At 37.1% G+C, this 24,915-nt stretch overlaps 1 protein-coding gene across 1 annotated transcript in view; it reads left to right on the forward strand.

Moving 5' to 3' along the window:
* The first annotated feature begins 453 nt into the window (after positions 1–453).
* CCDC150 (coiled-coil domain containing 150) overlaps positions 454–24,915 on the forward strand; it is a 106,030-nt gene continuing 81,568 nt past the window's right edge. The window contains 10 exon segments of the mRNA XM_061191008.1: positions 454–459; positions 7,469–7,632; positions 8,757–8,977; positions 9,099–9,277; positions 10,884–10,952; positions 16,382–16,498; positions 17,540–17,669; positions 20,460–20,503; positions 22,023–22,115; positions 24,293–24,400. Of these exon segments, the coding sequence (XP_061046991.1) occupies positions 454–459; positions 7,469–7,632; positions 8,757–8,977; positions 9,099–9,277; positions 10,884–10,952; positions 16,382–16,498; positions 17,540–17,669; positions 20,460–20,503; positions 22,023–22,115; positions 24,293–24,400 (1,131 nt within the window).

Genomic DNA, 24,915 nt, shown 5'->3' on the forward strand with positions numbered 1-24,915 from the left:
CTACCTATCCCGGCGTGCCCCGCTTGCGAGCACAATGGAGATCTGTCGTCGTCAGGGTCATGGGGCTGCGCGTTCCGTGCGCGCCTCCGGATACCGGCCTGGGTCCCGCTCGGGGCGGAGGGCCCTCCAGGGCCGGGAAAACTGCGATTCCCGGCATGCCCTGCCACGGGTGCGCCTGCGTACGGGAGCTCCCGCGCCGGGGAGCGGGTAGGTTTAAAGCGCTGTCTTAGTTCCATAGAAACCAGCCCACCTGCTGCCGGACAGAGCCGCAGGAGGACAGATGGACTGTGGGGTGAGGCTGCGGGACCCTGGTAGGTCCGGAGTCCGCGGGGGCGGGCCGGCGGTTCAGATAAGGTCCCAGTCATCTCTCCCTGCCGCCCTCTCCCCTAGCTGGCGGAGTTTACTCTTGCCCTCTGGACCTCAGGACCCTGATTTATGGCGCTTTTGCGCTGGATGCCGGTGAAAACTGTTTAGGAGCGAGGTGTTTTTTTTTTTAAAGTGATGGTCAAAGTGAAGGGGATGAGATTTTTTTTATATTCTTTTTAAAAAATTTTTTATTTATTTATTTATTTTCGGCTGTGTTGGGTCTTCGTTTCTGTGCGAGGGCTTTCTCTAGTTGCGGCAAGAGGGGGCCACTCTTCATCGCGGTGCGCGGGCCTCTCATTATCGCGGCCTCTCTTGTTGCGGAGCACAGGCTCCAGACGCGCAGGCTCAGTAGTTGTGGCTCATGGGCCTAGTTGCTCCGCGGCATGTGGGATCTTCCCAGACCAGGGCTCGAACCCGTGTCCCCTGCATTAACAGGCAAATTCTCAACCGCTGCGCCACCAGGGAAGCCCAGGAGCGAGGTTTGCATTGACCTGGTTCCAGCGGGGGAAGGATAGTTGCCAGAGAGGGCCGCGCATAAGCCCCAGTCCGACTTTTCTTTATTTATATGTTACGTTGGCGTTATAGGTTCCTGGGAAAGCCATTTCATTAATTTTCTGGTTTTGCCACCGGTTATCTTCCCTGGCCCACTCGTTAGAATGCAGCTGTCAGGAATTTACATTCGTTCATTGCTGTTTCCCCAGCGCCTACCAATTAGGCTGGAACAAAGTTAAATTTTTGTTGAACTATACCGCTGTTTGCCACCCACAATGTCCCATGTACTGTCTGGGCTCTGAAGATAGAAATTGATTAAGAATATGACCTTACTGAGGTGAAGCTCGGGTTAGTCTGGCTTGAATGCTCCACACTGATCTTGGAGCGCCCAGGACTAGGTCCTTGAATCTTTTCTGTTCTCTGTTATCCAGTCTCCGCGGCTTTAAAAGCCATGTATATATTGACAACTTCAGAATTTATATCCCCGGTCCACCTTTCTCCCCTGACTCCAAATCTACAAGTTCAATCAGGTATTGGGCATCTTTCCTGTTTTAAATTTAACATTTCCAAAACAACTCTTGATCTTTCCCCCTGAAACTTCTTCTTCCTAATAGGCTTTCATTGTCTCAGTTAATGGCGACACCGTGCTTCCAATGCATCCTTTCTCATCTAATCTATCAACCAAACCTATCTTTAAAATATGTCTGGACTCTGACCACTTCTTACTGTTCCGTTGCTAGCACCCTGGTCCTAGCCAGCGGCATCTCCCCTGGGTTATTGTAGTAGCTTTACAACTGGTCTTCCTACTTTGCTGTTGTCTTTCTACCATCTCTGCCTGGCTACCATCTAGGCAGAGTGATCCAGTTAAAAGTTAAGGTAGATCACAACACTTCTCCACTCTAAACCCTCCAATAGCTCTGAAAGTAAAGGCAGACCTTTACAATAGCCTTTAAGGCTCTATGTAACCTGTCCTGTTATTACTCTCTGACCTTATCTCCCACTATTCTCTCCTTCACTTTGTGCTTCCCAGTCAAACTGACCTCCTTACTGTTTGTGGACCCATCAGGCCTTCTGACTTAGGGCCTTTGCACTCTCTGTTCACTCTTTCTGGACCTTTCTGTCCCATCCAGATGTCACTCCTGTACCTCCTTCACAGGTCTTTGCTTAAATATCATCTCAGTGAGGTTTCCTTTGACCATTCTGTTTAAAATGGAAGCCTGCACCACAGCCTCCCTCCCGTCCTCTTTCCTACTTTTTCTCCATTGTACTTATCACCAGTGAACAAACTATATATTTTACTTATTTCCTCAACTGGAATATAAGCTCCAGGAGGGCAAGGAGTTTGTCTCTTTTGATCATTGCTGTATTCCCTGGTGTCAAAACAGTTTCTGGCTCATGGTAGGCATTCAGGAAATGTTTATTGGACGTATGAGTAAATGAAGAAAATATTACTGACCAAATTATTTTCCAGTGGTTGTGATAAGCAACACTGAGTTCCCGGCCTGTTACTTTGGAACCGACAGCATATAGTTGTAGCTATTGCCAGATATAAGAATGGAGCCTGTGTCTACAGAAGCAAGTGTTGCCTTTTCAAAGCCACCTGGCTTTTACTAGTATATTACTTATGACATTTGTCTTATTCATGCCATGCTTTCAGTGAGGTAACCTGAGCTCTCTGGAAATACTTTCCCCAAGCATAGAGACAGCACTGTATTAATTTGATAATGATATATTTATGAAAGTAATTGTGAATTAACTTTTTTAAAAATAAAAGCTTATATCTTAGTATTTTTATTATTGTTGCTATCAAGCATCAGGGCTTAGGTTCAAGGCTGCATTCAATGATGTTTACTCCTTTTCAAAAACAGCAAAGCACAGATATGTTCAAGCTGTAGTCTCTTTGCTGGAATATTAGCAATTAGAGCTAAGTTCTCTTCTTGTGAGAAGAGTTATGGCTTCTATCACCATAAGTTATAGATAGAGTTGAGAGTCTGTAACTTCTTAATAACATATAGAGTTATAAGTCTACTGAGTGTGGAAGTCATAGAGTTACGGCCACTGGCCTCCAGGTGGCCTGCGGATTGTGTGTGGAGGCATGGTGTTTCTGTTACCCTTGCTTGGACCTGCCGGATAAGGGAGGAGAGGCAGGGGTATGAGCAACCGCAGCGAAAATGAGAATCTCTCCTGACTCTAAACCTCAACTCAACGGATTCACTGGATCCCAAGTTCTTACTTTTCCTTTAACAGGCTCGCAGGTGCTCAGGGACTTCCTGGTGGATATTAAGGCTGTCCTGCTCTTGCTACTGGGCCACCATTGCTTCCATTTTTCTTTCTGAGGGCTCTCCTGACCCTGACATTGTTTTTCTCCCCATGTGGAGAGGGGGTAGGGAAGAATTTTCAGCTAACCCTGAGACCTGTTTGTAATAAATCCTCAAAGGGTAGATTGTCTTGTTTAGTTTTTGAATCCACTTCTTTGATGACCTGAACCTCAGTGATTGACTAAGAGGATATTTCAAGGACAACACCATGTATTTCACTCAGAAGCTTTATCCTCTGCCCACCGTCAGCCAGTGTCCCAGGCACCTCGATCTCTCCCTCCTGAGGATGAATTTTCTATAAACCTCCTCGCCCTCAGAGGCTGGGGGCCAAGTTTATTCTTCTTTGTCTGAGAGTATTTTTCCTCTCCAGAAGGCTGAGACGCTCCAGTATAGATCAGGTTCAGGTGTGTGTGAGTGATGATGCCAATCAAATTCTTACCTAAACATATATAGACATACTTTCTCTTTTCTGAGAAGATGAAACAATTTAATTTGTGTTGTTTTCCATCTTGTTTTTATGGCTGGATGCGCACACATACCCTGTAAGGTTATGTAAGCATTTTATATCTATTTTGGGTACCTTGGGGAAATAACAGCAAAACTATGCCATTTCGACAATTACATGAAAAAATTTTAGGTGGGAATCTGCATCTTATTAAAAATATGTGGGAAACTTGTATTCCATTTTCTGTATTTTTTTCCAAAAATGAACTTTTATATTTGTGTTAGTATTATGTATCTGACTTCTGACATAAATTAATTAGACAGTCCTTTATATTATAACCAGCTCCCTGGGCCTAACAAGTTGCCACAGAAATTGCCCTCCCCTCCCACCTCCGGCACCGCTTGTCATTTTCTTTACCTCCTCCTTCTTCTCATTTCTCTACCAACTATTATCTGGGACTACTATGTATTCCAGGACTGCTTTTGTTGCAAGCAACAGGAAAGTGTGACTAAACAAAAGTTTATATTTCTCACATAAGCAAAGTTTGGAGGTTACTAGTTTTATTTTAAAAAGTCAGGTTAATCTGAGCTTCTCTGGCCTTTTCCTCGTTTCTCAGATGCTGGTGATCCCCGACTTTTTGTTTACATTTAACAGTGAGGTACTGCATGGCTGACTTAAAGAGAGCCCTCAGAGCTCCGGGCATCATACAGGGGAAGGAAAGGACAGGTGCCATCATTTCTGTTCTTTTTATCAGGGAAAAAAAAAAGTCTTCCCAGAAGCTTCTTGCAAACTTCTGCCTAAAGTCTCACTGGCCAGGATATGTCACATGGATGTGCCAGCTGTAAGGGAGGGTGGAGACGTGAACTTTTCAACTTCTTTTGGAGGGAGAACAAAGGAGCCAACTGCCTGTCACAAACCCCATTAAACACCCTTTCTATACTTTTTCTCCCAGCCCCAGGCCTGGTTTATTTCTATGTTGGCAGTAGCCAGACAGCAGGTGACAGAAAATGGAATGGAGGGTAAACCCATCTCGTGTTTCTTCATTGTTACCTCTCTATTTTCTTCCCACCCCACACTATTGGTGGTTCCCCCAACCCTAGCCCTGGTTTCATGGCAGTAGACCCAGCCCTAAGGTTTGTCTTCGAGGTTCTTCTTTCTGTTACCTGAGGGACACTATCCTGGCCCATGTGGTAACCTGAGCAGGAAACTCCAAACCTGGCTTTTTTCAGAAATGTAGATGAACCTTACTTCACATCTTTGTGTATCCAGAGACTCTATTAATACCTGCGTCTACTTTTGTCATTCCCTTCAAGAATGAAGCATGAAAAGCAGTTAATAGAAGAGAACTTCTTTACCCCCAGTTCTTAAGCTGATTGTTAACAGGAAATCTAAAGAACTCAAAAAGGTTATGTGTGTCAGAAATGCATTCTGTTTTATAGAGGAGCACAAAGGAGAGAAATCTTGGTCAGGAGCATAAAATAAGAATAAAAAGAAAATTTGTACCCTTTGACCTACATCATTCCATTTCCCCTATCTTCCAGCCCCTGGCAACCACCATTCTATTCTCTGTTTCTATGAAATCACATTTTTTTGTTTGGTTGGTTTTTAGAGTCCATATATTAGTGACACCACACACTGTTTTTTCTCTGTCCAGCTTATTTCACTTAGCATAATGCCCGCCAGATTCATCCTGCAAATGGCAGGATTTCCTCTCATGTGGCTGCATAACATTCCATATATATATAAATCACATCTTTATCTATTCATCCACTGAAGGATGTTTAGGTTGTTTCCATCTCTTGGCTATTGTGAATAATGGTGCAGTGAACATGGATATGTGGCTATCTCAAGATACTGATTTTAGTTCCTTCAGATATATACCCAGGAGTGGGGTTGCTGGATCATATGGTAGTTCAAGTTTTAATTTTTTGAGGAACCTCCATACTATTTTCCATTATGGCTATACCAGTTTACATTCCCACCAACAGTACATAAGGTCCCCTTTTCTCCACATCCTTGCCAACGTTTGTTATCTCTTGTCTTTTTAAAACTAGCCATTCTAACAGGTGTGAGCTGCTATCTTGTGATTTCGATTTGCATTTCCCTGATGATTGGTGTTGTTGAGCATCGTTTCATGTACCTGTTGGCCACCTGTATATTTTCTTTAGAAAAATGTCTATTCAGGCCCTCTGCCCATTTTTTAATTGGATTATTTCTTCCTTTGCTACTGAGTTGTATGAGTTCTTTATATATTTTGGATGTTAACCCTTTATCAGATATATGGTTTGCAAATATTCTCTCCCATTTTGTAGGTTGCCTTTTCAAATAAGACATTCTGAGGATCTAATGTATAACATGGTGACTATAGTTAATAATATGGTATTGTATACTTGAAAGTTGCTGACAGTAGATCTTTAAGTATTCTTACCACAAAGAAAAAAAGTTACTTATGTTAACTATGTGAGGTTGTTAATTATGTGGATGTGTTAATTATTTTGATCTTGGTAACCGTTCTGCAAGGTATATGTATATAAAATCATCATGTTGTACACTTTAAATGTATACAATTATATTTGTCAACTATTCCTCAGTAAAGTATTTGTTTGTTTGTTTGGGGTTTTTTTTGTTTTGTTTTAAGTAAAAAGAGAGAAATAGGCCATTCTCTGGGACCTGTGGGGGAAAGATAGAAGGTGGTTAAAGAGCTGTCCTCAGTGGCTGTAACAGTGTTACATTGGCAAGAAGCTCAGCCTTTCCACTGGTGCCCCCTTAAATCCTGCCACCAGTTTTAAGACTTCTTTAATTCCTTCCCTGGGTCCTGGGGACCACCTTCAGTGACTTGAACCTGAGGGAGTCCCCACTTCCATTGCCTGGGATACCTCGGGGAGGTATCTAATCACACAGCAAGTGGGAGAGAAAGGTGTATTACGAATATCCCAGGTGGGGCCTTTGTGAACACATTCCCACAGATACACTATTGCTAGTGATGCTTAAGGTTTATGGTTTGATTAGTATAGAAATGTCTGTACAGGATAGAGTTGCAGGAAAATGTCCTTAAAGTTTCCACCAATGATCTTGTCATTGAACTTTGGGCACATGATTCGTTTAAATGTTGGGACTGCTTATAAGCTGATTCTGCTTCTGTCACTAATACCTGAAAGAGTAGTCTCACTACTCCCATTTACTCTCATGTGGTCTTGCGGGAGGAGTCTGGAAATTTGATGTCAGTAGGTGTAAAAGAGTCTTTGCTATGAAGTTATGTTTGCAAGTTATTTTTAAAAGTCACTGCTTCAAGGTAGTTGGTAAACCTATTTTATGACAACTGCTCAGAGATCCAAGTACTGTAGAGTGTTGTTTCATTTTGTGTTCAGAAAGATTGGATGGGAATATGTTAAAATGAAAACGGCTGACAATGAAAAGAGGTAATAACTCCTTCAGCCAAGTCATAGGTCTAGTGTATGTCTAATAGTAGCAGACAGGATAGACTAGATTGTGCTGCAATGACAAACTACCTAACAATCTGAGGCTTATAACAACATTAGTTTCTTGCTCACTCACAGTGTATGTCATGGATGGGCCATGGCTCTGCTCATGTAATCTTTACTCTGGGATCTTGGCACATGGAGCAGGCCCTACTGGGATGTTGCTCATCGCATGGAGAAGGGAAAAGAGATGATGAATGACAAGTTGGCTCTTAAAGCTTCTACCCACATTTAATTGACCAAAGCAGGACACATGGCCATTTCCAAGCTCAACAGGACAGGGATGTATAATCCTCCACAGGAAGGGGCAGTGGCTATTTTGAACAATAATAGAACCGACTACACTAATATTGTGACTTTAATCTCAGGTGCATATGGAAACTACAATGTCCAGACCAGTCCTCTCTCCAGCCCGCATCAATGCTACAGCTTCTGAAACATTCACGATACTTCAGCAAAGGATGAGAATAGTTGAGGAACAGACCAGTTCTCTGAGGGATGACCTAATAATGTTGGACTTTGGTGAAAAAAGGTAACAAATGAAAAAATTGTGTTACAATATCTTTGTAGGTTGAAGAATTTTGCCTCACTGGTTACTAATAAGGAGTCACAGTGTGGGTGGTTTGGCAGGTGAAATAGGTACTTAGAAAAGAATTGAGAAATAACATTAGAATATTAATTAGAAAATATTTGCAAGATAAAGAGTTGTCCTCCTGTAATGGAGCTACTACCACTATTCTAAACAGATTTTTCAAGTGTGTTAATTAGGTGCACAAACTTTGATATCCTATTCTCCCTCAATACTTGATTAAAAACAAATGTAATTTTTTACATAATTAGAAAAAAAAATTGGTCCTTTTTTGAAAATAAAAATAGACTTTGATATTAGTTAAGGTGAACATCTACAACTTGATTCAGGCCATTAATATGGTCTGTATTTTCTTTCTCCAGATTTATTGTAAATTAAGAGAGGTTATAAGTCTTAAAAAAAATTCATAGTTTAGAATGAAGTACTCAAAAGAAGAACTGTGTTTTTCCTTTGTGCTTCTGAAGAAGTTATTGCCATTAAAAGTTAGATTGTCAAAGGCCTTGAGGAATCTGGGTGCTTAAGTGGCCAATGTTGAATTTACTGGTGTGATTTTCTTTAAAATTACGCATGTATTTCCTGAATGTCTCTTATGAAGACCTAAAATTAGTATAGTTGGTATTATAGCACACATAGAATAAATAACTCTTCAGCAAAGATTAAATTTGTACCAGTGTTGAGTATGTTAGAACAAAATGAGAATGTTTATTATCACCTCGTTTAAAAATTTTCTAAAAAGGATGTGAAATACTGCCTCCATGCTAACTTTAATTCTTAGTTTACCATTATAGAATTAGCATTTAACATGTTTTATATATCACTTGCTTTTACATACAAAATAAGTTTACAAAAAATTCCGATTAAAATAACCATTAAAAAATCAGTGGTCTTTACCCATCCCACATTGGTCTCATCCTCTTTCCCTAATAGTGCTCTCTATGTTTAAATTTGCAGGGGCTATCAGATACTGGTTAACTAAAGAATATAGTTTTTATACTCAGTGGAAGTGTTACATTGATTCGATGGTTGGGATTACCCTATAATATTGTTATATTGGGATCTTTGTCCAGAGGCCACTTGGAAACTCCAAAATGTTTAGAAGAGCCTGTGAGCCAGAACATCATTAGCCCTATCCAGAATGAAATAATTTGTTCAGGAAAAACAGATATTTTATGGAAGAACTGTGAGTTTCTGGTAAGTCGAATGTGCCGTCTGGAAAGCCTCATCCAGTCCTTGAAGATGAACATCTTCCGTCTGCAAACTGAAAAGGATTTGAACCCACAGAAAACAGGTATAGAGAGAAGAGAATCATCAGAAATTCGGTCCCGTGTGGGTGCTTGATGAGTTCATGATTCTTTTCCTTTCCTGACCTTCTTTAAACTGCTTGATGACCCTCCTGTCCTGTCTGGTAGATTTTCTGAAGGAAAGACTGAATACAATACAGGAGGAGCATTCCAAGGACCTGAAGCTATTGCAACTGGAAGTGATGAATTTGCGCCAGCAACTAAGAGATGTAAAAGAGAAAGAAGACAAGGCACAAGATGAGGTGCAAAGGTTGACTGTGACTCTGCAGCTTGCCTCAGAGACAAAGGTTTGAGTCCAGAGTTCTGGAATACAAACTCACTGTTAACGTGTTAGCTGGAGGAGGCAACAGACCCATAAAACTGACCTTTAAAAGTAGGTGATGTTTGTGTGAGGATTCTTGACATCTGAAATTTATCTGCGTCGATAGCCTATAACATTGTGTGCTGTCAGTAATTGAGTATTTATAGATTCCTACCCTCTACATGTGACTGTGAGGATCCAGAGATACGAGGGAGTCTGTGCTCTTCGAGAGCTTATATGCTAGCTGGGAGAACAAGGCACAGCAGGAAAGACTAAAGAGAAAAAATAAGGGTATAAGAAATATTGAAGGACAGTATAGGACAATAAGCAAATATTGCCAACTAAGTGTTCTGTATTCAGGTGGGTTTGAGAAGGTGCGCATGTCCTGTCTAGAATAGATTAGGCTAGGCTTCAAGGAAGAGACAGGACTTGAGATGAACCTTTAGAGGGCAAAGCAGTGAGGTGAGGACATTTAAAAGACCACACACAGAGGCAGCAAAAAATAAGACTAGGGAAAAAAAACTAATGATTTTGTTTTCCCTTCACAGGCCAGGCAGTATAACAGATGTTATTTTGTTTAAAACATGTTTTGTTTAATCTCTGCAAAACCTCAAGATGTAGGATATTATTGTCTCTATTTTAATGATAAGTGTACTGGGGCCCAGAGAGCAGTCACCTCTCTGAGATCACACTTGCCTGTTTTCTTCCTGTAACTCAGATTTGAACCTAGGTCTTTCCCTTGGGTGCAGTTAGGAGGAAATGCATTAACTAGCTGGACAGGAGTGAGGATTTGTTTGTATAAAATAAGTTGGAAATTGGCTAGGGATAAGGTCATAGAGGATCTCAAAATCAAGAATAATCAAGTAGTTGGGCTTGATCCTATGGGGAGTGATTAAATTTTTGATAAGAAAGTGACATAATGAAAACAAGAAAACTAATCCAGCAGTAGTGTAGAGTATCAATTATAGAAGAAGAGATTGGAGATAGGAAAACCAATTAGGAATCCATTGCCTTATTTGAGACATAGACCTTATTAGGTCTGAACTACGGTTGTGGTATTTTGAGAGGAAAGATATGTTAGAATGTGGTATTGGATAGGGGCTGAAGGTAGAGAAGAAGGCAAAGACAGCTTTGAGTTTTTACATCTTAGATTGTAGTGCCATTAATAATAATATAAAAGAGAATGAATAGTGAAAGCTGTGTTTTTCATCCTCAACTCCTAAGCATAGATAATATATGAGGCTAGAAAAAATAGAGTACTTAAAAAAATAGGAATATACCCTGTAAGAAAAATGTCTAGCAATTACCAGATTTTCCTCTGATTATTGAATTTTACATAGGAGGTACATGTGACTAATCATTTTTTAATTATCTGAAAGGGAAAATGATAGAAGTCATGAATCAAAGTAATAAAATAACTTTAAATATCTCATTGTAATAATTACTTTAGACATAAGAAGTGTTTATAACTGTATTCAGAATAGCATTTATAGGTTGCCCCAAAAAAGTCTAGATTTGAACTGTGATATACCATAGACAGTTTCTTCCTGTCATTTCAGATTATTTAGAACCTTTTCTCCTTCTATTTTTAGAAGAATGCAGCCATTATTGAAGAGTAACTGAAGACCACAAAATGTAAAATGAACCTTAAAATTCAGGAGGTAAGATAAAAAGGAAGCTGGAAGGTGAAGGGGGCATTGGAATTGCAGAGGGGGAAGTCAAGGAAGTGGATAGAATGAAAAGAAACCATTGAAGAAGAAAATATGTGGCTGTTTATTAGAAAGATTTTTAAAATATGCCACATGAAGTTACACCTGCCCGTATGTGACATTAAGACTTCCCTTCACCTCAATACTGCCACAAAACCAGAAATAAAAAATAAATGCTCTCTGAGCCGGGAGGGAAACAGTTACCATGAAACTCATGCAGTTGCCCATATACTAGAGTTAAGTGGACATACAAAGACCTTTTACACTAAAGTTGTGTTTAAAATAAAAAGCTTTTAATAAGTCTGCTCATCTAATTTTACCTTAAAACTTTCATTTCAGTCTAAATTTAAGTAGATAACAGATTGGAATTATGGAGTAGGTGGCTGCTAAAAGTTGTTGGACTAAAAATTTGCAGCTGAAAACAGTGGAAGAGTCAGAAGAATTACCAATTCAATACACCTTGACAGTGGCCTAAAAACCTGAATATTCCCTGACAGAATAATAATTGACATTAGTCCAAATCAGAAGAATCAAGTTATATTTAAAATATTCTGTTATACAAAACAGAGAAATAGATATACTATTTTAAAAATTATGAATTTCAGTGTGTTTAGGGTAGTAAGTGTAGCTATCTGGGACATTCTCTCATGTAGAGTATTTTATTGCCATTAGTTACTGATAAAAGCATGATTGTTCATTGTTAGTTGGAGTATATTGTTTCATGCTTTAAAAAATATTTTGGCTATTTTAATAGATTCCTTTTAGAGCAGTTTTAAGTTTTTAGAAAAATTGCACAGAAACAGAGTTCTCATATATGCTTTTTCCCCACCCCCAGAGCTTCCTCTATTATTAACATTCTGTATTAGTCTGGTATGTTTGTTACATTTGATGAACCAGTTTTGATACATGATTACTAAATTCACAGCTTAGATTAAGTTTTACTTTTTGGTCATCACAGTATACAGAATAGTTTCACTGCCCTAAAAATGCCCTGTGCTCTACATACACATCACCCCGCACCTCCCTCCCCAACCCCCTGTCTTTCCCCAAGCCCCTGGCAACCACTGATCTTTTCACTGTCTCTATAGTTGGAATCATACAGCATGTAGCCTTTTTGGACTGCCTTCTTTCGCTTAGCGTATGCATTTAATCCTCCATGTCTTTTCATGGTTTGATAGCTCATTTCTTTTTATCAGTGAACAATAAACCATTGTCTGGATGTACCGCAGTTTATCCATTCACCTACTGAAGGACATCTTAGTTGCTTCCAAGTTTGGCAGTTATGAATAAAGCTGCTGTAAACATTCATACGCAGTTTTTTTGTATGGACATAAGTTTTCAACTCCTTTGGATAAATACCTAGGAGTACGATTCATACTTATCATATGATAAGCTTATGTTTAGTTTTCTAAGAAATTGCCAACCTGTTGCAGTGGCTATGCCATGTTGTGTTCCCACCAGCAGTGAATGAGAGTTCCTGTTGTTCCACATCCTCACCAGCATTTGGTGTTGTCAGTGTTTTGAATTTTTGCCAATTTTATAGGCGTATCTATAGTATCTTGTTTTAATTTGCAGTTTTCTACCGACGTGATATTGAGCATCTTTTCATATGCTTATTTGCCATCTGTCTATCTTCTTTGGTGAGGTATCTTAGATCATTTGCCCACTTTGCAGCTGGGTTGTTTTTCTTATTGTTGAGTTTTTAGAGTTCTTTTTATATTTTGGATACCAATCCTTTATCCAGTATGTGTTTTACAAATATTTTCTCCCAATCTGTAGCTTATCTTTTCATTCTCTTAACAGTGTCTTTTGCAGAGCAGACGCTTTTAATTTTAATGAAGTCCAACTTATCCATTTTTTTTCATGGATTGTACTTTTGGTATTATATCTATTAATAAAATATCATTGCCAAACCCAAGGTCACCTAGATTTTTCTGTGTTATCTTTTAGAAGTTTTATAGCTTTGCATTTTACATTTAGGTTTTGAATTATTTTTTGTGAAAGATGTGAGGTCTGTATCTAGATTCTTTGGGTGAGTTTGTGTATGTGTATGTCTAGTTGTTACAGCACCATTTGTTGAAAAGACTATCCTTTGGATTGCCACTTAACATTATTTTTTTATTGGGGAAGTCTTAATTCTTGGTGCTGTAGTAAAATGTTGAATTTTCATTGAACTTGTCAAGGACCTGAAGAAGGACTGTGCTAGTCAAATAGGGACATTTTGAGGGTATGTGGAGCAGGAAGGTTGTATTAGTCTGCTGGGGCTGCCATAACAAAGTACCACAGACTGGTGGCTTAAACAACAGAAATTTATGTCTCACCATTCTGGAGGTGAAAAGTTCAAGATCAAGATATCATCAGCAGGTTTGGTTTTTTCCTGAGTCCTTTCTCCTTGGCTTGCAGATGGCTGCCTTTTTTCTGTGTCCTCACATGGTCTTTTCTCTGTGTACACATCCCTGGTGTCTCTTTGTGTACAAATTTCCTCTTCTTATAAGGACAACAGTGATGTTGGATTAGGGCCCACCCCAGCGGCCTCATAACTTAGACAACTTTAAAGGCTCTATCTCCAAACACAGTCATATTTTGAGATACTGGGGTTTTAGGGCTTCAACATATGGATTTCAGAGGGATGCAATTCAGCCCATAACAAAGGACTATACAAAGATAAAGTAAGTGCAGTATATATCTTTCTAAGTGATAAGAAATACATATATATATAAAATCTGGTTCTGATGAACATGAAATAGATTAACTGATAGCCCTTCATAATGCTTTAGGGATGAATATCTTAGTAGTATAATTATCAAATAAAGATTCCCTTTATAAGGCACTTAAATTATATCTTGAGCAAATTATACTATATAATTCGATGTAGAGCTTAGAAAAGTATATTATGCTACTCTAAATTATAAAGTGATTATAATCTGATACTAAAATAAAACCTGAAAAATATAGCCCAAAACAAAAACTATAGCTCATTCTTAAATAAGATTATAATATTAATATTTAACTGATTATTGGATAAGGAAGGAATTTCTAAGCTTGAAAAGAAGGAACAGGATTATAAAAAGCTCGGTAAGTTTGACCATATAAAAATTAAAATCTTATACATGTATAAAAAAAGCAAAACTAATAAAACATAACAAAACTAGACAATAATCTTCCCTTTTAAAGAACTTAAATTGACTTGAAAAAAACAGTGGGCAAAGGATAAGAACAGTTCAGAAAATATATAAAGAACTAATAACCATATTAGAAAATATTTAATCTCACTAGGAACAAAGAAATGCAAAAATATTAAGGTGTTGTTTTTCATTTATTAGCAAAGATTTAAGAAAGTGATAATCTGTAGTGCTGATGAGATTTATTCAAATACTACTGGTAAGGTAAAATTGGAAGGAGAATTGCAAAATGTATCAAAAGTCTAAAAAATGTTTTTACCTTTAACCTAGTGATTCCTTTTGTAGGATTTATCCCAAGGAAATAATCAGAAATTCAATGAAAGATTTATTCTCAAGCATGTTCAGCAGAACAGTAGTTAGAATAGCAAAACACTGGAAATATCCAAATGTTCAATATTAGGTGTATGGTTAAGAAAATCATAGAACATTTCCAAAACGGGCTATCTTGTAACTATTTCATGTCAACATATTTTTCATCTCATTTCATTTTTTAAAAACTTCTTGGGCTTCCCTGGTGGCACAGTGGTTGAGAATCTGCCTGCCAATTCAGGGGACACGGGTTCGAGCCCTGGTCTGGGAAGATCCCACATGCCGCGGAGCAACTGGGCCCGTGAGCCACAACTGCTGAGCCTGCGCATCTGGAGCCTGTGCTCCGCAACAAGAGAGGCCGCGATAGTGAGAGGCCCGCACACTGCGATGAAGAGTGGCCCCCGCTTGCCACAACTGGAGAAAGCCCTCGCACAGAAACGAAGACCCAACACAGCCAAAAATAAATAAATAAATTAATTAATTAAAAAAAAAAACTTCTTAAAAATTGTTAAATATATCATCCTTCAAGAAAACACATATAAAGTACATATGTACAATGTAGAGAAGAGTTATAAAGTGTACTCTTACGTCATCTTTACTGGGGTTTAAAAATAGAATTTCTGGGACTTCCCTCGTGGTGCAGTGGTTAAGAATCCGCCTGCCAATGCAGGGGACATGGGTTCGAGCCCTGGTCCGGGAAGATCCCACATGCTGCAGAGCACCTAAGCCCGTGCGCCACAACTACTGAAGCCCGCTCACCTAGAACCTGTGCTTCACAACAAGAGAAGCCACCACAACAAGAAACCCGTGCACCGCAACGAAGAGTAGCCCCCGCTCACCTAGAACCTGTGCTTCACAACAAGAGAAGCCACCACAACAAGAAACCCGTGCACCGCAACGAAGAGTAGCCCCCGCTCACCGCAACTAGAAAAAGCCCACGCGCAACAACGAAGACCCAACGCAGCCAAAAATAAATAAATAAGTAAAAAAATTAAAAAAGAAATTCTTTCAATTTAACATCACTTCATAAAAGGAACAGCATTTTTCAGTTCCCATTTAAATTGGAAAGGATTTCTTTACTTCATGATAAAAGAGACTCTTAACCTTCTTTGTATCTTTACCTGACTCATTTTATAGTCATTTATTGATAGAAATAAGGTCAGTGTACCCAAATTCTTGAGTGTTGTTTTTGTCTGCTGCTTAACAACTACTTCATTATGTGTTTTGATCTTTAAGGTCCAATACATGAAAAAAAAAAATCCAATACATAATTGAAACAGCTTTCAGAGGAATGTTTATAATACTATGGGATAAAAAAAAAAAAAAAAAAAAAATATATATATATATATATATATATAGGTGAAGAAATCAAAGTACAGGAAAATAAAGAGTTAAAAAATAAAGTTAGAAAATAGAGAAATACAGAAAATACATATACTAAGACATATTAGTGTTTTTCAAACTTCTTTTTGACAGCAATACATTGTAAGACATATTTTACACTGCAACACCATACATACATGCATATACACAAACATTTCATGAAGCAGTACTTACCCTTCCTTACTACTTGCTATGTGCTCTGATATTTTCTTTCTATTCTTTTCTCCCCCCTTTTGCAAGTGCTTCTTGCAACTTACTAATGCGTCTTGACCCACAATTTGGAAAACAGACTTACACAGTAGGAAGATGAGGGTAACAAATTTGACTCTGCATTTCTTAGAAGGTTATCCGTTAGGGAGAAACAAAAACATGTTTCTGAGTAGTCATAAATGAACGAAGAATGGGGGTGAGATGGCATGTCTGGTAAACTTTTCATGGTGACTTTGATCTTTGTTAGACTGCTATGAAGTTCCCTTGGTCTTGCCTAACTGCAATGTTGCTCTATAGCTAAGGAGACAACTGTCTCAAGAGAAGCACCTAAGGGAATCTCTTGAGAAATCTGGATCAGCCGTGCTACTCAAAATACAAGAAATGGGATCAACAGTGGAGATGGAACAGAAACAGGTAGAGAGATTTTCTCTCCTTGTTTATGTTGGGAAAGTGAAACCAAAAGGGAAAAGCTGATGTTTTACCTACAAACCTATAGTTTTGCTTATTTCCTCTAGATTTATTAAATTCTTTTCTTTAGTATTCCTCTATTAACATTCTTACTACAATTTAAAAAATTTTAGTGCAAAATAAGAAAGGACTCTGACGCCATTTAGTCCAACGCTCTTAATTTATGAATGAGGGAGCTAAGGACAGAGAGGTTATTTTGTCTCAGGCTTTACAGAAGTGAACTCTTAGCTCCTGGGAGGGAATCCTTCCCCCTACACCATATAATCTCTGTTACAAGAATTGATTTTGGAAGGCACTGACCTAGTCTCATGTTATATGTATTGTATATGACGTGCATAGAAAAGAAAGATTAAACTGAGCTGACATTTGAAGCAAGGAATAAGTCAAATAATCAGGAATGTGTTTGCATTGCTGTTTTCAAGTCTCATTTATTTTAGCATAATATTTTTGCTTTCATCAAAGTTGTTATTTGAAATATCTATATGTAATTTAGAATATTTTAAATTCTAAGTACCAAGGCAATTAGTAGTTTCAAATCATAATACCTATTATTAGATTACATAATTTTTATTATTTTAACGAGTGCTGTCCTTCACAATGGAATTATAAAGAGGATTCTACTTAAAGAATTTGCAAATGATCCTTTATTGCTATACCTTATATTGCCAGTATAGTAGGCACTAGCCACGTGTGGCTATTTAAATAAAAATTAATTTTATTTGTTAAAATTAAACAAAATTAAAGATTCAATTCCTCACTCACTCTGGCCACATTTTGAGTGCTGTTGAAGAGTGCACAGAAAGTTCTCCTGGACAGCACTGCTGGAAGACACTGCACTCTGTTGAGATCTTTAACTGTAACACATAAACACCGCTTCTTCCTCCAGGAACATTAAGATCAGAAAAATCTGCCTGGCGCCTGTACTATAAGTTAGCTTAGTAGAAATCTTTACCTTACAGAAAAGGAGTTTTTCTTATATGATTTCAGGTGCAAATTTTGCAGCAAAACTGCATTGCCCTACGCAGTTCTATTCAGACCACCCAAGAACTACTGGCACAGGAGCGACAACAGAAAGGAGAGTTGGAGACCGCTACCTCACAGCTCAAGTCTGATCTAGGTATGAAAACAGATGCTAGAAATTACACTTTTGTTAGTTTTTTGAGATTTCATGCGAAAACTCTTAAGATTCCAAATTCTCGAAGTGGCCAGTGTTACTGGTATTTCCCACAGACCTGAATGTAAAAAATTGCTGATTTCCTTTTTATCTGTGGCACTGAGAAAGACAGAGAATGTTGGTAATAAAATAGAATTTGACCCTCTTAATTGTAAACTTATGTAGATTTTTTTCAGGTTTATTTAACTGTGGACTTGGGAACATTTGGGTTCTATAAATCTAGATTGAATATTGGATAATAGAATGCTAATAAGGAAATGAGGTCATTAATCCTTGCTATCCTACTGATTCTAACCATTTATCATGTCAGACTCTCCATTCTTCAGGTTATCAACCTATTTTGGTCAACTTGTATTTGTAGAAATGGATAGTTGTAAGGTACCATAGAGAGAGGTTAGATTAACTACTCGTTTGAGGAGGAAAAAACATCTGTTTTAAAAAAAAAGAGTCCTAGAAGGTGACAGAGCTAGGAAATGGAAGTGTCTAGACTTGATCCCACGTCGCTCAGAGACATGCTTCTTCCAACCCAACAGCCCTTATCAGACTACTGTTTGTTAATATATAATTGTAACAGCAGTCTTCAGGTAGATCTCACTAGAGAGATCACCCAGAGTTCCAGTGCAGTGCCTTACGCATGAATAACACTTCATGGTTTACACAGGGCTTTCACATACATTATCTCATGTAATACACAAAACTATCTGTAATTCCTAAAGTTACAAAATGAATAAATGGTGAAGTGAGGCCTCAACCTGGATCTTTTAACTCCAAACCCAGTGTTCTTGCCAGTGTGGCTTTCCTGCTCTGTGGCTGTAATGAGGACAGGGAATACCAAAAGGGAAATGAAAATTTAAAAAAAAAAACAAACATAAAGGGTAATCCATTCAATACTTTTACTTACTGCTTTTAGCAGAAAGTATTCTTTTTCCGTATAGTTGTTGAGTAATGAATTATTCTGTGAAGTTCTCACTGATAATGCCCCTAAATAATTTTCTGTCTTCCTGTGACTGCATGCCTACAAAAATACATGTTACATTTTATTGTACTACCACATTATCCCATTTGAGCCTTACAGCAAACTTGTGAGAAAGATAAGAAAATATACCCCGTTCTACAGAAGGATAAAAAGATCTATAGTGAAGGGCCCACAGTAAATAGAATAGCTGGGGCTTAAACACAGATCTTTCTATTATACTAGTTGTCCTTCTGATTAAGTGATTTTTTAAAATGTTACTTTCTTAATGGATTAATGCTTTATTTTTGAATTTTGTAAGAATATATGGAAGACCATTAAAAACATTGAGATTAGAAGAACAGTAATTCAAATTAACATAAAAAAAGGAAGCCTGTCTGAATACCAGCTATATGCTTCATATTGAATAATAGATGCTTTACATGCATGCAATTTTATTACTTTAAGGTACAAATAGTTATTCTAACTAGATTAATAAAAGGAATGCCTTTAGATATTTGCTTCAATGAATTTTAAAATGCACTTAGTTATTAATAATTGTTTATTTTATTTATTAGCGATAAACATTATGTATATATATGTGTATATGTGTGTGTATTACACACACATTAATTAAGGTGATTAAATTGTTCTCCTAAGTAGGATAAACATTCCCCTTTTAGTCTTTCTTTGATTAGTGGAATTTTCAAAATAGATCATGTAGTTTATCTTTTTGATCCTTCACATATGTTAAATTAGAATTTGTTTAAAATGAGTCTTGGACTCATTTTCAAGAAGTACAGTTTTTCTGAGTATATCATAAATAAAATATGAGTTTTTATGTGTTTTATAATTTTCTGGCTTTAGAATATTTAAGTGAAACAAAACTAATAGATCTTTATGGATTTTCTATGAAGCCAAACATTAACCTCAGAAAAGTTTATATCTCTTGGCTACTAGTATACAGTGCCAAACTGTTCTCCTATTTCTGCCTTTGGTTTTATTTTCACTGTATATACATACTCTGAGTGGTTTCACATCTCTTTTTTTTCCCACACCAAATCATCCTCCTGAGCTCCAGATGGTATCTTACTGCCAACTAATCATCTATATTTAGATGCTTTGCAGATACCTCAAAACACATGATGGAAGCTTAAGTGTTGCAGTCATTTTTACTCATTATATCCCCCAAACCTGCTCCTTGCCCTGAATTCCCTGTTAGAATCCACCATCCACCCCCACTGTCCAGGTCTGTACACTAGATATTTTCCTTGACTCATCTATTGCCTTTACCCCACCGGTCGGTCACCAAGTCCTGACAGTTCTCCCTGCTTGCTTTTCACAAGTCTTTTCCTTCCGCATCATTACCTCAGAGCCAGCTCTCATTGTTTTACACTTGGGTTACTGCAACAGCTACTAAACTGATCTCCCTGTCTTTATTGAGCCTTTGTCAGAGTAATCTAACAAAACGCTTTTTGATCTTTTTGATTGTGTGCCTCTCTGGCTTGAAATCCCTCAGACTCATCATCATCTGTGCATTGAGTAAAATGTGACCTCATTTACCATTGTACGTGACTGTGGACTAGTTTCTTGATAATTTCAGGATTTAGTTTCCAGTCTATAAAAATATGATAGAAATACTTGCGTTCTCTTTATTTCTGCAAAATACAGACTAGAACAAATTTTTTTTAAATCAAAGTTTCTCAGGGAAAATACCATGTGATTTCAATGTAGTTGTAAGTTATTATCATCATAGTTATGTGGACTTTTTTTGTTTTTAGTTTCCAGAGATGACCTCATTTCCAGGTTGGCTGAAGAAAATAAGGTAGGTTTTGAGGTTTTGAGTACAGAGGTTTTCTTTCATCTCTTCACTAAGTAGTATTTCCTCACTGATGTTGGTTTACAGTCCTTCTGATTCTCCTAAAATCTTTATTAAAAAAAGTTTCAGTGTAAATGAGTGTATATCCAGAACTGTTGTCAACTGGGTATTAGGAAATAAATCATTTCATGCAGATTATTATAGTTTGAAAAAAGGTGACTTGGCAAAACTAATGAGACTTATTTGCATTTTATACCTATTGCAAATGAATTGTTGTGAAGCTTTTTTTGTGAAATGTAAGAAATATTAACTATTTTTGGTGATGGTTTATCAACAACATGAATGTATGTACTTACTACCACTGAATTTAACACTTAACACTTAAATAGTTTTAAGTGAACTGTACTCTTAGAAATAGTTAAAATGAGTATAGTGCTATACAGTAGGCCCTTGCTGGTTATCTATTTTATATATAGTAGTGTGCATATGTTAATCCCAACCTCCTAATTTATCCTTCCCCACCCCTTTCCCCTACAGGGGAAAAGAATCTGAAAAAGAATACATATTATTATATGTAATTATATAATAATATAATGTATATTTGTATATAATATATAATATTAATATTATTATTATTATATATAACTGAATCGCTGTGCTGTACACCTGAAACTAACATAATATTGTAAGTCAACTATACTTCAATAAAAAAGACATTTCATTAAAAAGACTTAAAAATGGTTAAAATGATAAATTTTGTTATGTGTATTTTACCACAATAAAAAATAAAAAATAGAATAAATGTTACTACTTTTATATCTTAAGACATTTCTAAATCAGTCTCATGATGTAGATGTTATATGATGTTAACTTTTCTTGAGATGCTTCTTCTGGAAAGCTAGAAAAGTGGTTCTCTCTCTGAAGGGAGAGGACTTAGACTTTGTTCTTCCCCATTTGACTAAGTACCTATTAGGTAAAACCCAGCCCACAACTCACATCCCTATCACCTTTCCCTCATCTCAAAGAGAACATTCTTTTTCACAGAACAAAGGTGCTTTCTTCTGCTCCACCCTCAGGTATTCCTTGATGAAAATCTCTTCCCCTACTTATAATTTTAAAAGATCCTTGCATGTGTTTCTTTGAAATAATAAGCTCATACTGCTAATAGGAAGAAATGTGTATGTAACATAAAGTAAAAATATTTCATCTTAGAGAGTAGAATTTTTTTGACATAAGGATACTAGGTAAATATCAAGGTTTGTTTTTAGGCAAATTCTTTCTAATTGGAGTCCCAGTATGAGAATATTTTTAATAAATAGTTTTGATAAATTTATAAATTAAGAGAAGTTTGGGAGTTGGATATATCAAGATTTAAAAAAATCCTTTATAAGACACTTATCTATGTATATTAGAACTTGAACTGGTACTAGCCACAATACAGAACAGGTATTTTGAACGAGAAACATGTAATAGCTCTTACATGTAGAAAAAGAGAAATTCTCTTTTTTTTTTTTTTTTCCTGTAGAATATACAGATGTCTTTCAACAAGGAACATGAAGAAAATGCATATTTGAGGTCTGAAATAATATTCCTTCATGAAGCATCAGAAAAAGCACAGGTAAATCTTCCCATTTCTCTAGTGTTTAGATGTTAATTTTGTTCAGTTAAAGAACCAAGAACCAAGATTAATCCTGGTTACATGAATTCATACCATTGCCATCATCCAAAATTTGTATTTCCGTAAGATTTACTTCATTTGTGAAACATCATCAAATTAACTACATTTCCCATTTCACCCTCTAAATTCCTGTGATACGTAGGTATTTGAGATATACTGCTAAACCATGCACTAGTTTAAACTTTGCCTTGTTTGCTTTCTAATTTACTCACTAAATGTATACCTTTTATTTCCCCCTATGAAACTCTAAGCAGTTCAATGCCAAGGGCTATCTTATACTTTCTTTGTATCTTCTATGGCAAAGCACAGTAGGAACCTAATAAATACTTGCTGATTTTGGAGTTATGTGTAATCATTTTACGTGGGATGGTGGTTCCCAAATTCAGCTGATGTTTTCTGTATATGCATGTATATGGAGAGGAGTCACCACATATGCAAGCAACCGAGTTATTTCTCATAGGGCCCAATGAAATAGTATCGATCATTTAAAAGAACTTTTTGTTAGTACAATTTGATTATTTCAGTGTTAGGATCATAGTGTTGTTATGCTGCCTATATGATAAAGAAAATACAAAATGTGATCTTTCATAAAATAATGATAACAGTAACTACTACTACTCTTACTATAAATGATAGTTAACATTTACTGAATCCATACTACAGTAATGGCACAATTCTAAGCACTTTATGTTACTAACAAGTTGTAATCCTCTCCATAGGACTTCTTTAGAACTATTATTATTCCCATTTTAAAGATAAGAAAGTTGATATACAGAGAGGTTTAATAATATAGCTAGGGCTTCCCTGGTGGCACAGTGGTTAAGAATCCTCCTGCCAATGCAAGGAACAGGGTTCGAGCCCTGGTCCGGGAGGATCCCACATGCCGCGGAGCAGCTAAGCTCGTGCGCCACAACTACTGAGCCTGCTCTCTAGAGCCTGCGAGCCACAACTGCTGAGCCCGCATGCCACAACTACTGAAGCCCTCGAGCCTAGAGCCCGTGCTCTGCAACAAGAGAAGCCACCGCAATGAGAGGCCCATGCACTGCAATGAAGAGTAGCCCCTGCTCACCGCAACTAGAGAAAACCGGCGTGCAACAATGAAGACCCAATGCAGCCAAAAATAAATTAAAAAAAAAAAAAAAAATATATATATATATATAGCTAGTAAGTGACACAGTTGGAATTTGAGCCCAGCATTCTAGCTGTAAAGAAAATTAGCTATTTCTTTTCAAGGAGCAAGAGTTCTCCTCTGTCTTATCCCCAAGTATTCCTTGATAAATAGTTTGTGCATCTGGTTATAACTTTAAAATGCCCCTGAATGTATTCCTGTCTTATGATGCTGTCCCACTTATGATGCTGTCCAGATAATCTTTAGTTTATCTCTCCTTTCTTGTTACTGTTTTTTGAGTGTTTTTTCTATTAACCCTTCAGAGTTATTTGCCCCATCCTTAAAGAGTTTGTACATTAAAACATAAGATCCTTACCAAATATACTTTGCAAAAATAACTGAGAATTAAGATAAATATTTTCCACAGGAATACAAATTTCAAAATACCAAAAGGACAAGAGAATTATAAACTAACTACATGTATGATAGATGTGTTACAGGAAAGGTTTTTGTTTTATTTTGGAAGGTTAATCTTGTGAAATGGCACAGTCATCTGTATTTTGCTTTTTTGAATACTGTAATTGGTGATGAAGGAGCTTAGATATTTTGTTATCAGCTAAACAATTCTGAAAGCTCATCATCCAATTTTGAGAATGGATTTCTGTAACATTGGCCATGCATCTACATTGTAAATTCCATTCTGTAGATGTCTTGCTGTAATTGACCAGCATTCAAAATTATGAAGAATGGAAGATTGGTAAACTGCCAAATGTTTCAGTTGCTCCACTGTATCAGCAAATTTCCCCTTTTAATTTACAGTTGTTTAGGATGATGACTCCAAATATTTGAAAGTATTTTATAATCTAATGAAATATCAATTGGGATTAGGTTAAATAAATTAGGTTCACATGTATGGTGAAATACTATGCCATTGTTAAAAATGATGATACGTAAGTAAAAAGACTTATTTATTGGAGAGATCTGTGATTTGCTGTATATGTTGTCTTAGGTTTTGAATGACCAACTGACTAGAAAGTGTTCAGAGCTGAACAGAATGCTTCAGACTGTTAGAATGGAAAATACCAGAATCATTGCTGACCACCAAGCCATTCTGCAGGTATTCATTTTTAACACTAGTCAATTTCTGGTACAGTCATCAGGAAGCCTCCTTGGCTAAGAGATCAGGAAATACAAATAGCCAACTGGATACATAAAATATTGTAGCAATTAATTTCAAGGATTTTTCTGAATTATTTTATTTTTTAATTAGTTGTTTTCTGTTTTCATCAGAGGGGTCATTTGGCCTTACACTCAGTGCTTTCTTAATGGTTTCTTCTCAAATATCATTACTTTAGGAAAAGTAATTACCTGTCCCAGTATTGATAGAATCATGGAGAATACTTATGACTGACCCTAAAGTATTTACCTTTTCCCCAAAGACCTGTGCTTTCCCATTTTGCTTATGCCATTCCCTCTGCTGAGAATGGTCTTTACTTCATTTTCAACTGTTTGAGATTGTGTTCATTCTTTAAGACTCACTTTCACCCAGAAGCTTGATCACTCCAATCAGAAAGAATCAGTTTTGTCTTTTAATTTCTACTTCTAGGACACTAAACAGGCTGTAATAATAAG

The sequence above is a fragment of the Eubalaena glacialis genome, chromosome 1 (assembly GCF_028564815.1).
Source record: "Eubalaena glacialis isolate mEubGla1 chromosome 1, mEubGla1.1.hap2.+ XY, whole genome shotgun sequence".
In the NCBI taxonomy this organism is placed as follows: domain Eukaryota; kingdom Metazoa; phylum Chordata; class Mammalia; order Artiodactyla; family Balaenidae; genus Eubalaena; species Eubalaena glacialis.